The sequence below is a fragment of the Populus nigra genome, chromosome 15 (genome assembly GCF_951802175.1).
Source record: "Populus nigra chromosome 15, ddPopNigr1.1, whole genome shotgun sequence".
In the NCBI taxonomy this organism is placed as follows: domain Eukaryota; kingdom Viridiplantae; phylum Streptophyta; class Magnoliopsida; order Malpighiales; family Salicaceae; genus Populus; species Populus nigra.
This window is the reverse complement of record NC_084866.1, coordinates 12,075,085-12,089,691: the sequence shown is the minus strand read 5'-3', so window position 1 is coordinate 12,089,691 and position 14,607 is coordinate 12,075,085. Positions and strand designations below refer to the sequence as shown.

The following is a 14,607-nucleotide window of genomic DNA, read 5'->3' as shown; positions in this document are numbered from 1 at the left end:
TTTGTTTTAATGCAATAATTAACTTTTCATTTTGTCCGCAGAAAAGCACGGATAGTTGATCACTATAGTTATATAGTAGTCAAAGAAGGGCATCAAGAGACGGCCACCCGCCGTTAAGAGAACCCGTGTTATATGGTAGTCAAAGAAGGGCATCAAGAGACGGCCACCCGCCGTTAAGAGAACCCGTCAAGTCATGATACGCTAAACGAATGGAGAAATGAACGGCGTTGGTTAGTCACACTCGCTTACCAAAAAAACCACCTGAGTCAATTGTAGTCAAAGACACATATACCCTCGCTAGCAAAGCAAAGCAACCCCATCGCTCTCCTATCTCTAAACAAATCCGATACATCGGTCTCGGCTTTTAATTTCGGTACAAAATAAAAAAAGAAAAGAGGCAGTTGGAACTGTTTCCGAACTTTACTCAGTTGGCCATGGCAGAGAGTGAGAGCTTTGAAGCTCTCGCAGTACAAAATAAGGAACATAAAAGAGAAGGAAATGAACAAAACGACGGTGACTTTGTAGGAGAAGAGGAATTAGAAGGCGATTATAATGAGGAAGAAGAGGAGGAGGAGGAAGAGGAAGAGGAAGAGAAGGAGAGTCAACTCAGTGAGTTGCAGCAAATCGTGCCGAGTCCGCAGAAGGAGGAGGAGGTGAGGGAGGAGCAAGTGGAAACCCTAACGGTGGTGCCGCAGTCTTCCACGGAGATACTACCGAAGGAGAATGATCAGTATTCAGGTAATTCTGTTTTTTTTTATATATATATATATATATAGTGTTTTCTTTTTTTTGTAATTTCTGTAGATGATCTTGCAGGTTTGAAAGGAAATTCAGCGGCAGAGACGCACGTGGAAGCTGAATACAAGGTTAGGAGCTCAAGCTTATTTATTTATTTCATTTTCTTGCTTATCAATTTGTGACACTTCAATTATTTATTTATTTTTTCTAGTTGGTAAATGGAAGTTTTAGAGTATTGATGCGTGATTTTTTGTTGTTGTTGGTGGTGGTCGTAGTTTTTTGTTCTAGGGTTTATGGAGTTGATGAAGTGATTTTGAGTGGGGGTTTAGGTTCTCTGAGTGGAAGTTATTGCTGTTACTGAAAGCTTAACATAGATGATTGAGTATCTCTTTAAGTTCACATGCCACTGATCGAAAGTTTCATTTTCGGGTCTTGTGGTTGTTTCAGAAACGAAAGGGGGAACACTTTGTTAGTTGGTAAATTCTGTGAAAAACAATCCACTTCCCGCAGTTAGAAAAAGAAAGAAGAAGAAGAAAAAGGGAGAGCCATTAACTTATAAAGTGCTGCTTTAAGGGTGGAATTGTGGATCTAATTAACCCTAAAAATAGGAGTGCTGTTCAATGGTTTTAGATTTATTAGTTTAACTTCATTGAGATGGAGGAGAAAAGGGGCAAGTCAACTGCATGGGAAGTTGAATTTAAGCAAATGGTCAGACTGCAATGTGGAGGTAATGAAGTGTTCATAAATGTACGAAGAGACTTTATTAAACCTTGACTGACTTGCTTTTGCAAAGTTGAATTAATAGTTGTTTGTTGTCTTATGCTGCTTGTAACTCTTTGCATTGGGTAGTGAATATTGTCCAAGAAAGAAGAAAAAATGATTGTCCCTTTGTTGAAAATTCTCTCTGGAATAAAATTGTGGAATCCAAATTGGATCACATATAAAACAATGTTTCTGAGGCAAGAACCTGGCTCACAATAAGTCAATGGGTGCACTTTATGCCTTTCCAATAAAGCACTGGGTGTATGCTCTTGTAAATTTCCCACAAGTGAGAACATTAGACCATATTCATAAACTTTTAGCTGCTTGGTACAATGTTTGTCAAATGAACAATTTTTTTAATTATGCATTTTCTTTCATTTTTCATAGGAGCAAGTAGGGTTGTCGCACCAGGAAGTTTTGGGAAGTGTAGCAGACAAGAATTCTGGAGCCCAGGCCCAAAATCAGCTTCAGCCTTCTGTATGTCCAACTTCCTTGTCAGAACTGTCACCAACTTCTGTTACACAACCTATATCATCTGCTCCAAGTCCAACTCCTCCAGTAAAAAAATTGTCTCCCCCAGAGGTTAAGAATGCATGTATATCAGAAGCAGGGAACCAAAGTTCTGCCGAGCTTAAGGCTCTCTATGTTCCTGTAGCGAAGACATCTATTCCAGATGGATACAACTGGCGTAAATATGGTCAGAAGCAAGTGAAGAGTCCTAGAGGTTCTCGAAGTTACTACAAGTGCACTTATTTTGACTGTTGTGCTAAAAAGATTGAATGTTCTGATCACTCAGGCCATGTGATTGAGATTGTTAATAAAGGAATGCACAGTCATGATCCACCTCGGAAGAATAAAAGCACAAGGAAAAGCAGGACTGGATTATCTGTTGGGCCTATTTTGCAGACCACCGTAACTGAGCATACTGTCAGAATGCTCAAAGACTCAGAACCTGCCACATTGTCAATTGAACTTGTACAAGAAACATCCGCAATATCTGAAAGAAAACGACAGAGTTCAAGCAGCTCAGATGAGAACAAGGAAACTCAAATAAAAGAGGAGAATACCAGTGAACCTGAGCCAAAAAGAAGGCAATCTTTTCTGTGAACTTGGTTTCCTCAAACTTTAATTCTAAGTGATGTTAGCACTTTTTGCTATTCTTCTGTAAAGGCAGTGTTGGTGATAACGTTTTTTGCTCATTTCTGCCAGATTGAAGGGAAACTTAGAATGCTCAAAAGCTGTCCTTAAACCTGGAAAAAAACCTAAATTCGTCGTTCATGCAGCAGGTGATGTGGGGATCTCAGGTGATGGATATAGATGGCGGAAGTATGGACAGAAGATGGTGAAGGGAAATCCTCATCCCAGGTTCGGTTTTTATTTCTTGAATTTTCCATGTATGTTTGACAATTTTGACTTAATAAATCAATAGCATGTTATCTTATGACAATGCTATGTAAAATCCAGTGTGATCTTGCATTGTAAAGTTTTAGTTTGTTTTCTTTTCTTTTTCTTCTCTTTTTTTTTGTAGTGCTTATGTTACTAGGTGCTCAGTTGGTTTGATGATGTGTGGTTGAACCCTTATAATATCACCATGTTTTTGTTCGTTGCTAGCAGACATTTTCTTGGCCAACAAGTAGCCAATTTCAGATGACATATACGTTGAGTTGCATTTAAATTTGGTAGATGTGAAATTATTTTCGAACCTATAAATATGGCATACAGGATGTTTCTCGTAAACTCATGTCCTCTAGATCAGTATTTGTGGTAGTATATTCCTTGTAACATGACTGGTGCACTTACAGTACTGAACAACCAAACGAAGATGCTAAGGTGTTTCCCACAATTATTTCAATAGGGCTGTCAAGAACGAATTTGGGACTTGTGCTATATTCAGCATCTCCGTCCCCTTGATGGCTTGATTGTATGATTGATATGCAGTGACAGTGCAGCGACTGCCTTTGGTGATTCTTTTGCTTCTTCCTCTTTTTTTCCTTTACTTTTCTTATTGGGGTAGGAGGAACGGGCACAAGGGGGGCATGAAGTTCATGCTTGAGGATTAAGAAGTAGTGTTTGAGGTCTCTTTCTAGATTATCTGCAGAGTAAAGGGCAGTGGAGTTGTATTATGAGCCACTTTCAGATGCTAAATTTCGAGGTGAACCTGCCTGATTTTTTTTTCATGAGTTTTGAAAGTAAGGGGCTGTTTGACAAGACAGTTTCGAGGCTTAAAAATGTGATTTTTGAAGGTCTCATGCTTTGTGTGAACAACTGTTCTTCTAAGTGTTCAGATTGTGGATATAAAGTGAGGCAGATTCTCATGAGCACTGCTGTGATGGTGACTTGGTTCATCATCTTTGATGCTGTCCTATTGATAAGTTATAGAGTTCTGACAGCTTGTGTTCCCTTTTTGTTGGGGTGGGTGGGTTGGAATGTCTTCTGCTCTTTATGCACAATAGTGCTACTGGACATGGCTCAAGCTAGGCATGATCTTTGTCGGTTAATACTGTTTTGACCCACTCATTTTCTGTATGCTATTGTCATGGGTTGTATTGTCCTAGCTTATTCTAAAGTTTGAAAGTCCAAACACATCTTCAACCCTTGCTTGAATTACAAATTTAATGCCCTTAAAACTTGATGGCTGCCCTGATTCCTCGTCTAATCCAATTGGAGAGCACTCTTCATGGTAAAGCTCATTAGAGGCCTCAAAACCCATCCAAAACTCCCAGTTAAAAACTGAAATATGTAACTCAACTTGAATCAAGTAAGCCTCAATTCTAACTGGTTGATGGCACTTCTAATTCTGAAAAACGAAATGATACCTGGAAAACAAGAAGGAAAAGGGACACTCTTGAAAGTTGCTGAAAGCATTGTCTCTTGTAGGATTATGCCCCTTTTTATGATCTCATGGCATGCTTCCTTATATGCCAATTAAAGAGCAAGCCTCAAATATAACTAGTTCATGACTAACACCCTGCAAGGATTTCCAGTTCCCCGTCATTTATGTATTATGAACAGTGAATACAGCATCATTTCATTTTAAGATGTCAAGGTGGTTTTCTGGTGTTCAGATAGGTAAAATACAGCGACCGGTTGGCTTTAAGGTTTGGACTCCTATGTTCAAGTTACAAGTTGGTTCCCTGGCAGTAATTCATAGAGGATCTGGAACATCATGAGGGATATTGCTTCCTCAGTTTGACCTTTTTCATAAGGCTTCTCGTGGCTTTAAATGGGTAATTATGATGTGAATGTTCATTTCTTTAAATGAAGAGAAATATTTTTTAATTCATGCCTAGTTGGGACTCAGGCATAGACGTTTCCTCTCTTATTCTCAGCATTTGTTCCTTCTACAAAGGGCAAGATGATCTTCCTTAGTTCTCCCATTGTTTTTTTCATTTGATACATTGTAATTTTTATATCTTGGATGTATTTCGGCCCACTCAATCCCTTCTTCACAAGATCATAGCATCTTTAGCCTGCTCAAATAAAAACTCTATAAGAACCTTAGGTTTTCGGTCAACACTTGTGGCCTCAGCTATCTTTTTATGTAAATGTTAGAGGCACTTCCAATCGAACTTTTCCAAGAATCCAAGTTCAGAAACTTAGAAGGTACTTATTTTTAATATAAAATAGATGGTTTTTCGTAGTTGGAAGAATAAAAAAAATTATGTACCTATTCTGGTAACTGATATCATTTCAGGGCTATAGTTTTTTCCTGTGAGAAAATATAATCACTAATCTTGCATGTTGACTTGAGTTGGTTTATCAATCAATAACAAGTCCAAAACTTCTATACTCACTGGGATTGTAATTAACTCTTAACCCTGCAACTGCATATCCTGCAATGCATGGCATGTGAGTGTCTTGTAAAGTAGGCATACGCCAGATAGAAACTGGTCCTGTGCTCATTTCCTCCAGATTATGACTTATCTGTGCTTCTTGATGTACTTTTGAGTTAGCTTCCTGAATACCACCGAGCTGCATGTGCTTTACAACATCTTTTTTGCATGCACATATCCATCCTGCTGTATTTAAAGGATTCTTTAGAGTAGGTGTTTTAGAGACTGATCAAGAATTTTTATCGTGTTAGAATATTCACAGATGTGACTCTATGGAATCTCAACCTCATTGAACTGAGGGAGTAACTTCCAGGATAAAAACCAGTTCAAAAGCTTTACATTATGCGTTTCCTTCATTAATCTGAGTTATAACTTCCAAATATCAACTGGTTCGTGCATCAAATCTTACTTGTGACCTATTGCTTGAATGAATTTTACAGGAACTATTATAGATGCACTTCAGCTGGATGTCCTGTCCGAAAGCACATTGAAACAGCAGTGGATAACACAAATGCTGTCATTATAACATATAAGGGAGTACATGACCATGACATGCCTGTACCGAAGAAGCGACATGGCCCACCAAGTGCTCCACTTGTTGCTGCAGCTGCTCCTGCTTCCATGAGCAACTTGCCAATTAAGAAAGCCGATGCATTGCAAGGCCAAGTTACTTCAACCCAGTGGTCGGTTGGCAAGGAAGGCGAATTAAATGGTGAAACCCTTGATCTCGGGGGTGAGAAGGAGAAGGCAATAGAATCAGCTCGGACCCTTCTGAGCATTGGATTTGAAATCAAACCTTGCTGAAAATTTGAAAAGCCGAAGAGACCCCTTTCTGTCTAGGGTACAGTATAAAGATTACCAGGTGATGGCCATCATTTTATGAAAATCATGTAGCTCTCAAAATACATTACCAGGTTTGAGGATATCTTCTTTTTTTGTATCTATTTTCCCCCCCTTAACTTACCGTATTCCTGCAGTCATTCAGTAAGAGTTGTATATTTGGTATTGTACACCCTCCCAGCTCAGTTTGGAACAGGCTAATAGTAGTGGATAACAGAGAGTTGGTTGGCATCCATTTTTCCTTGTCTTGATTGGGACCCATTTCAATATCTCCATTTCTGGAGCAGCTTTCTCATTTTCCTGCCGTGGATCTCAGACTATTAAGAGAGGTAGGTGGCAGCTTTAAAGGTGCCGATTTGTTGAGTGATCGATCGGCTAGTTATTTATGGCATCGCTGGTCATTGGTCAATCAAGCACCCTGAGAACCAAAGCTTTTGCTGGGGTTCTAGCCCTAGTGGTAGACATGGTAGATGTGCCAATTTTAAGAGGTAATTGAGGAGCTAAGCATCGCATTGAAGGTTGCTGCAAAGGGGCGCCACACATCCATCCTTGATGAAATGGTTGTCACCGCTGAGCAATTAATGTCCAGCTGTATTATTTTGATTCGCTCGTTGTGTTGGCTGCATCCTTTGGGATTTCGATTTTGATTTTGCGTTGATTTTGTCAATTCCCCCCCTCTCAAGATCAATGTTCATTTGGGCTGCTTCGGCTCGGTTCATAAAGTCATGAGGCCCAACCAATTCCGTGTTAAATTTGCGAACTTCTAAGAAACTGCATTTGTATTGCTCCCCAGAGGGTAGAGATGTTACTTCAGAAATGGTAACCTTAAAGTTGTTTTGATATTATGATGTTGGTTGTTTTTATTTAAAAATATATTAAAATAATTTTATTTTATTTTTTAAAATTTATTTTTGATATCAACACGGTGAAATATTTAAAAATATTAAAATAATTTTAATTTTTTTCAAAAATATTTTTGAAATAAAAAACAAACAAAATTGATTTTAGGAGGAAGAAAGTATTAAGGATAGGCTCAACACATTTTAAAACAAATATAAATTTTTAAAAAATAAGAAAACCACAAATCCTAAAACCTGTCCCCCCCTGGTCATTTTTTAAAAAAATATAAAAAATAAGAATATATAGGAGTGGAAAACTTCAAAGATTTCCAAGACTAGGCCTCCACGTCATCAATTATAGTCTTAGTTTCTCCCCCAGACTGCGAGGATGGTATAAATTAGATCCAGGCATCTAAGAGAATATGCTTTTATTTTTTATCCGACAACAATGAAAAAAAACCAATTTTCAAATCTTGTACAAGCTAAAAATCTATTTTTTATTTATTTTACATGCATTTTTTTTTTTAATCATAACCACAAAAGATAAATCACGCTAAGATATCCAAGGCCGTGTATCCATCAGTCATCACTTAGGCCCTGTTTGTTTGCAGGAAAGTAGTTTCCTTTTAGAAAGTGAATTCCTGGGAAAGTGAATTCCATGAAAGTGAATTTCGGGAAAGTATTTTCCGATGTTTGGTAGTGTAATGAAAAATAAGTTGGAAAACACTTTCCAGTGTTTGGTTATGTTATGGAAAATAAGCTGGAAAATAACTTATTAATGTTTTATTTTTTCAAGTTTATTAAAATAATGAGGAACAAATCTTACATATTAAAAAGTTGAATGAGAATGAAATTAAAAAAAATAATATAATTTCATAAATTATTTCAAATAAAATAAATAATAATCAAAATAATAGAGATCAAATCTAAAAAATTAAAAAAAAAATAAAAGGTGAAGAAATTAAAATAATAATAATTAACATTTCATAAATTATTTCAAATAAAATAAGTAAAAATCAAAAGAATGAGGATCAAATTTGATAGATAAAAAATTTCAATAAAAAAATGATAAGAAAAAAGCAAATAGCAATTATAAAAATAAAGACCAAAATTAATATAAAAATTAAATTTTAAAAGAAGAAATTGAAAAATAAATATTCAAAACAAATTATATATAGCAATCAAAAGTTTGAGGATCAAATTTGATATAATCAGCAAATAATGACATTTCTAAATTTTTCACAACTTCCGGAAAGTGTTTTCCGCCTAAATTTTTCAGGAAAACACTTTCCTGAAAACCAAGCTAAATTTTCCTTTGACTGGAAAGTGTTTTCCGTTGACCAACTTTTCCAATGGCAAACAAACACATGAAAGTTTGGAAAGTGGTTTCCCGAAAACCACTTTCCGGAAAATAAATACAGCTAAAAGAGAAAACACTTTCTTAGAAACCAAACCAAATTTTTCTTTGACTGAAAAGTGTTTTTCGTTGACCGAAAAGTGTTTCCGTTGACCAGAAAGTGTTTTCCGTTGACCGGAAAATGTTTTCCGTTGACCAACTTTTCTAATAGCAAACAAACACAGGAAAGTTTGGAAAGTGATTTCCCAGGAAACAAACATGGCCTTAATTTACTTTAAACATGAAACAGGTGTAACCTACAAACATGTCTTGTCCTAAGGGGACATCAAATTGTGTGCCCTTAAATGCCACCCATTTCGAGTAGAACTGGACTGAATGGTTGAAAGTTTTTGAGCTGTCGAGCACCTGCTGAGGCTGTCCACCCTATGCATGCAAGACCATAAGCATGAATCAGAGGGTGCAATGTATGATACTGGTAAATTGTAAATTCTGCTTCCTGATGTCCATGCTGGGATCAAGTGATGATATTCTAATTACTGGGTATTTTTACTGTACAAAAAATCAACATTAATTTTTTATGGCTTCACTCGAACAGGCCCCATCTACAGCACAATCATCAGTTGATTCAATTCGTTTTTAGTAATCTACAATCTAAGAATCCGTAGCATGCATAAGAATTCATTAAGATTTATACAAAAAAGGCATCTCCACAGCTACCTGACGAGCAGCTGAGAATCAGTCACCAGGGCAAACTAGTCACTGAACCTGGAGCTCCATGTGCCGCCAGTGTCATTCTGAGGAGAAACTCAATTCATCAATAGCTATGGATATTTTCGATTCCATCACGTCGTTGGTTTTTATACCTTCAGACTTGATGCCATTTTCTCCCTTCCCTTCTGCAGCTTCTAAACACTCCTGGAATCTGAAGCAACTAATGAGATGATCATTTGTTATCCCTGCCACCTGCATGAATGAGTAGATGACTGTGGGCCCCACACTGCGGAATCCTCTTCTAACAAGGTCCTTGCTAATTGCATCTGCTTTGGGAGTTTTCACGGGAACCTGTCGAGGATACCGGAATCTGCTAACTATAGGCTTGTAGTTCACAAAGCTCCAAATATACTTGTCAAATGACCCAAACTCATCAATGACCTGGCATCAACAAAACCTGTAAAAAGTTAGTGCAATCACAACCGACTTCAGTAACAAAGTTAAGTGGCTAATGACTGCAAGTCGTAGTGAGATAAATAAATTGTGAGTTACCGACCAGGCAAGCTGGCATCTTGAAGAAAACGAATAATTAGGTTGAATGAGCAACTCTCGAGGTAAGTTAAAGATACTAAAGTCAAGCTGTGTGGTTTTAAACTTGTAATATTATAGTTTGTCCTGTAATCTTACCGAAGTCTAGCTGTATGGTTGTAATATTATAATTTGTCCAATAAGATTCATAAAAATTGCAGGGGAAATCATGACCACCACTCAACTACTTTTCACCAAACCAAACTGGTCAAATGATCATTAAGCTCACGTTGTGTGCCATTTGAATACTTTCACAAACACGAGATCATGAGTGGTCCCCAATACGAATGCATTGATCCAATTAAGGTAATCAGCACTACGACATTGAAGCATAAACAAACCCAACTTGATGAAGAAAATGATGAGTTCTCCAAAAGCTATTTTGACACTTGGCTAAACTGAGGGTAACAAAAAAAACCAGGATAAATTGGATTTACTTAGATAGCCAGTCTGATCTTTCAATCTTCCACAGATAAGAAAAATTTACAGTGCCCTATGCAAGTGAATGTTTCTGCTGCTCAGAATAAAAAAAGAGCTTAAAAAAAGCGAGAATCTACCTTAGATATTTGGCGTGCATTCTCAACAATAGCACGGAGCTTAAGTTCTGATAATAGGGAGGTTGCAGTGCTTCCAGGTGCAAGAATCTTCTTCTCATTAAATTTTGAGACAGCAATTGGATCAAAATCTGCGAAAACTTCCCTGCAAATGAAACTTGTTTATAAACTACATCTATCAATACAATTACTGCAAGGAGGAAGAGACTGCGAATGAAAGGACAAATGATGCGATGGTCAGAGTTTATTAATGAGCATGTTAGCAGCTGAAAATAATGGAAGTTGAATAGGCAAAGTACCTAAAAATGTGCCTTTTGCTTAGAATAGTAGGCCAAGTAAGTTCAGCCAAAGCACCTGAAAGGACAAGAAGCTCAAACAACTTCCTGCATGAGGATAAAAGTATCAAGCAAATAGCCGTTAAAACAGATCATCTTACTAGGAATGGCAGATCTTTTAACAAGTAGACAGATGCAAACAATATTGCAATTACATACCTGTCATCATGTATTGGGACTCCCCATTCTTCATCATGGAAAGTGGCGTAACATGGATCTGGTTTCAATTTCAAAACGGATCAGCAATAAAATCCAAAATAAGCATAGCTAAAGCATGTGGACAATACTATTTAGCAAATTGACATGCTTGAGTAACACATGACACAACAATTCCAAAGTGACATTCATATACTTGGATTGCTACCTACATCAAACATGAAAATGAATCCAATCAATATTGACAAAAGCATGTGCACATTGTCGGTTTTTTTATTTATTTGCAATGATGGTACAAGAAGGTAATTTCAATTTAACAGACTTGTGTATTCCTTTCTAGCACCGACATAAATAAAAACATGGGAGGTGTATTATACAACAGATGATACCTACATCAAACATGAAATTGAATCCAATCAATATTGATAAAAGCATGTGCACATTGCCTTTCATTTTTATTTTATTTTTTTGCAATGATGAAACATGAAGGTAATTTCAATTTAACAGACTTGTGAATTCCTTTCTAACACTAACATAAATAAAAACATGGGATGAGGCATATCATACAACAGAGAGGAAAAGAGAATGAAAAACTGCATAATTTTGTTATTTAAACAACATATTTACTCTCAAAACACAAAACTTAACGTACAAACATACAGTTAGGAATCCATGATTTGTCAACTTCCCAAAATCAGAAGAACTATATGCTCCACTTCATCTAATATTAAATAGTTCGTATTGAAAGGCAAAAGCTTGCAAATCTAGAGTGAACAATCCAAGTCAATGCACCAGAAAGAAGGAAAGTAAAAATGACTAGCTATGGGCCCTATAACTACATCAAAATCTTAAAATCTACAGCAGAGAGCACTTATCAAGCTATACAAAGTACTAGTAGCGTCAAAATTATAGTTGTTTTATTAACTCAGCAGTTGTTTTAGAACAATCCAAGAATGAATCAAGCCCAGTTTCAGCTGTTTTAGCTCAGTTCTTCAAGAATAACACTTCAGCCTCCAGTAGATAAAATGAGTTTCAACTGGGTAACTGAACCAGCTTTAATGAGGTCAATTCCAGGTAGAAATCTTGGGTACCTGAAAGTCTGGACCAACTTTCAGAAGCAACAATTGAGAAGAGCAGCAGGAAGCAGGGCTGCATTATTTATTCAATCATAACCATCGCATCTCATCTACAAGCCTCGCCTTGCAATGTAACTCTATATATGTATTAGAAAAAGCACTTCCAAAATAACCTTCATTTTTGTGCTGGGAACTTAGAAGGGCATGTAACACAGCACATACTTCAAAAATAAACTACCCAACCTATACCACAATCATAGGATTAAGCTTAAATGAATTTTCTGTTAGATTTTCTATACGGTTCAGAAACACAAACTAATAACAGTTAGTATATACAGCTTGCGAGGCTCTACTTATAATTAGTGGCAGTATTCAAATGTATCTTTCATGAAAATAAAATAAAAAATCTTAAATCTAAGATGCGAAAACATACCCGTATTTGGTGTCACCCAGGCACAGCTTTTCTTGGACTGTGAATCATCAGGAGATGGTGGAGATTCTAAACCCCCTTCAGAAACAAAACTTCTTGGCCTTAAAACATACTGCTTCCTTCTAGTCCCTGCACTATTTGACCGAGTCAACCTCCCAGTAGATGCTCGGCTATGAAATGAATCAGTGGAGGCATCAGATGAACAAGAAGCATTTAGTGACAAATTGGAATGCAATAACAGCTCATGGCGGCGAAGCACTGAAGAAATATTGAGAGAATGTGATTTAGGGGATAAAGTACCGACAGCGGGCACTGTAAGGGTTTTCTTCTCTTCCCCTAATTTAACCTCCTCCGTTGATTTCTCAACCTTCCTCGATTGTTTTGAAACAGGTTTCCGCGCACTCAATGGTCCTGCCTTATTATTTCCAGTAGGTCCTAACACAGACCTGGCCTCAGAGTCAGCCACATTCATTGACCTCACTCTTGGAGCTCCAGACATTGTTCCAAACACCTTTAATTTAACACAGTTTTTCAAGAGATCTTCACCTTGTTCCCTCAAAGCCACCCAAATTTACCAAGCTCCCCTCAAATCCTCCTTAAATTAAACAAAATCACCCGGAACCCACCAAGAAAATTGACCGAGTCCCCCATTCCGCCAAACAACTGAAGCTCAAACCAGCACAAAACGCTTAAATATCACAACCAACTTCAGTTCTCCACTTCCAGTACCCACATTCACCAACCAAAACTTGAAGCTTCCAAAAAGATCATACTTTTTTTTAGCAAATTTATACTTCAACCACCACTAGGGTTCACTCAACTGAACCTCACATAAAAACACAAAAAAACCCCTTAAACTTTTTCCCTCAAATCAACCCAAAAAAACTTCCTTTTAAAAACAACCACCTTCAAAACACACCACAATAGCTTCAACTATTCACTAAAGACAGGATTTTTATACGCTACAAAAAAAAACCCAAAAAACTACAAAAAGCCCTCCATTGTATATTCAAAACGAGCCTCGAAGCATAAAGATTCCATTCTGCATTGTTAAAAACGAGATGAAGAGAGAGAGAGAGAGAGAGAAATCTACTGTTACCTCCTAAGAAAAGGTGGGTTTTTAAACTGTGTCGTTTCAGTCACCCCTCCACCACATGGTAAATAAGGCTGACACATTCCTCTACAAAGCTCGAGATTTTCTTTTCTTTTGTTTTGTTTTTTCTCGAGAAAATGAAAGGGAAAGTTTCAGAGAAAATGTGAAGTATTACTACTGTAAGCGAATTGAAGTTTCTCTCACTAGAGATTTTTAGAGAGAGAAGGAAAGAGCAAATGAGTGAAAGAGAGAGAATAAAGATTGGGGTTTCTTATTAGTTTTGTGAGGGAAGGAGGAATGTTGACCGGGACAGTCGGTTTAGGCCCGGTTTGGTACCGTAGTTTAAGTGATTTAAAAAAAAATGGTTTTTTTTAAATTATTATATCAAAAATAAATTTTAAAAAATAAAAATATATATTTTATAATTTATTTTTAAATAAAAATAATTTGGTTATTTTTTTTATTTTTTCTTTGTAATTTGAAAAGCTATACTTTACATTGTCGGTTAAACAGCTAAAATTTTAAATTGTATGAAATGATGTTATTATTTTTATATATAATATATTACAAACCAAAAGAATTAAATTATGTGCATTATTTCTCTCTCCATGACACTTCCTGTCCATAAAAGTGACAAAAAATCCCGAATTTAAAAGCATTGGTTAACCAATATTCAAATAATCCATTATTTTAGTCTTTATTTCATGTTCCATAGTGCCCTTCTCGGCGCCACCATACAAAGCATGATTACTCAAATTTGTAGTTATCTCCGGTGAGCTAAATGTTGAAGACTCTCTGAAATACAAAGACTGAAGATATGAAAAAAGCCCTAATCCACAGTAAATTGATGGATTTTTTTGGATGTTTTAAGGCTTCGACAAGGGGATCCCGACTAGTTTTTTTAGAGAGAGATTGTGTGCGCGGTGGTTGAAGAGAAAGAGAAAGGGGCTGCTTTTGAGCCGGGGCACTGTGTGTGAGGTTTAGAGACGTGTTTGGTTCGGATAAATTATTTCTTATAAAAATATAAAAGATACATGTTTTTATGTGGATTTTATCAAAAAAAAATTAACCATATTTCTATTCCAAACACCCTTTAAATTTTATTTCACAACTTGCTGTGATTTAGAATCACAATTTCTTACTTAGAATGTAATATTTTACAATGTCTTGTTTTAAAAACATAATGAGCATAAATTATATTATTTTGCTAATTATTTTTGAAATTATATTATTTTAATTTTAAAAGTACTAATTTTTTAATTTATAAAAAACTACTAATACTCCCTTTATTTTTG

The 14,607-nt window shown here is 36.4% G+C and overlaps 2 protein-coding genes across 6 annotated transcripts; one reads left to right on the top strand and one right to left on the bottom strand.

Annotated features, from left to right (window-relative positions):
- The first annotated feature begins 325 nt into the window (after window positions 1-325).
- Window positions 326-6,408, top strand: LOC133674567 (probable WRKY transcription factor 32). 2 transcript variants are annotated; one of them, XM_062095754.1, is made up of 5 exons: window positions 326-738; window positions 817-866; window positions 1,888-2,591; window positions 2,710-2,865; window positions 5,774-6,408. In XM_062095754.1, the coding sequence occupies exons 1-5, from the start codon at window positions 435-437 to the stop codon at window positions 6,135-6,137; spliced, it is 1,578 nt and encodes a 525-aa protein (XP_061951738.1). In that variant the 5' UTR covers window positions 326-434; the 3' UTR covers window positions 6,138-6,408. The 2 variants fall into 2 exon arrangements, with proteins under 2 accessions (XP_061951738.1, XP_061951737.1); XM_062095753.1 differs by having other exon boundaries at window positions 805-866.
- Window positions 6,409-8,619: 2,211 nt separating this feature from the next.
- Window positions 8,620-13,571, bottom strand: LOC133674779 (uncharacterized). Of its 4 annotated transcripts, none has more exons than XR_009835266.1 (6): window positions 12,223-13,571; window positions 10,717-10,774; window positions 10,522-10,605; window positions 10,226-10,367; window positions 9,087-9,521; window positions 8,620-8,792 (listed from the first exon to the last, which is right to left on the bottom strand). XR_009835266.1 is itself a non-coding variant. In XM_062096012.1 (6 exons), exons 2-6 carry the CDS (start codon window positions 12,716-12,718, stop codon window positions 9,159-9,161), a joined length of 1,143 nt encoding a protein of 380 aa, XP_061951996.1. In that variant the 5' UTR covers window positions 12,719-13,261; window positions 13,319-13,571; the 3' UTR covers window positions 8,879-9,158. The 4 variants fall into 4 exon arrangements, 2 of the variants coding, with proteins under 2 accessions (XP_061951996.1, XP_061951995.1); XR_009835267.1 differs by having other exon boundaries at window positions 8,620-8,783; XM_062096012.1 differs by lacking the exon at window positions 8,620-8,792 and having other exon boundaries at window positions 8,879-9,521; window positions 12,223-13,261; window positions 13,319-13,571.
- Between the last annotated feature and the right edge of the window lie 1,036 nt (window positions 13,572-14,607).

Bases quoted from the DNA above. Each gene is read 5' to 3' on its own strand.
- LOC133674567 (XM_062095753.1), top strand. From the start codon at position 435: ATGGCAGAGAGTGAGAGCTTTGAAGCTCTCGCAGTACAAAATAAGGAA. The intron at 867-1,887 runs GTTAGGAGCTCA...CATTTTTCATAG, and splicing joins ACGTGGAAGCTGAATACAAG to GAGCAAGTAGGGTTGTCGCA. The intron at 2,866-5,773 runs GTTCGGTTTTTA...TGAATTTTACAG, and splicing joins AAGGGAAATCCTCATCCCAG to GAACTATTATAGATGCACTT.
- LOC133674779 (XM_062096011.1), bottom strand. From the start codon at position 12,718: ATGTCTGGAGCTCCAAGAGTGAGGTCAATGAATGTGGCTGACTCTGAG. The intron at 10,775-12,222 runs GTATGTTTTCGC...AATTGAAACCAG, and splicing joins CTGGGTGACACCAAATACGG to ATCCATGTTACGCCACTTTC. The intron at 10,606-10,716 runs GTATGTAATTGC...ATCCTCATGCAG, and splicing joins GTCCCAATACATGATGACAG to GAAGTTGTTTGAGCTTCTTG.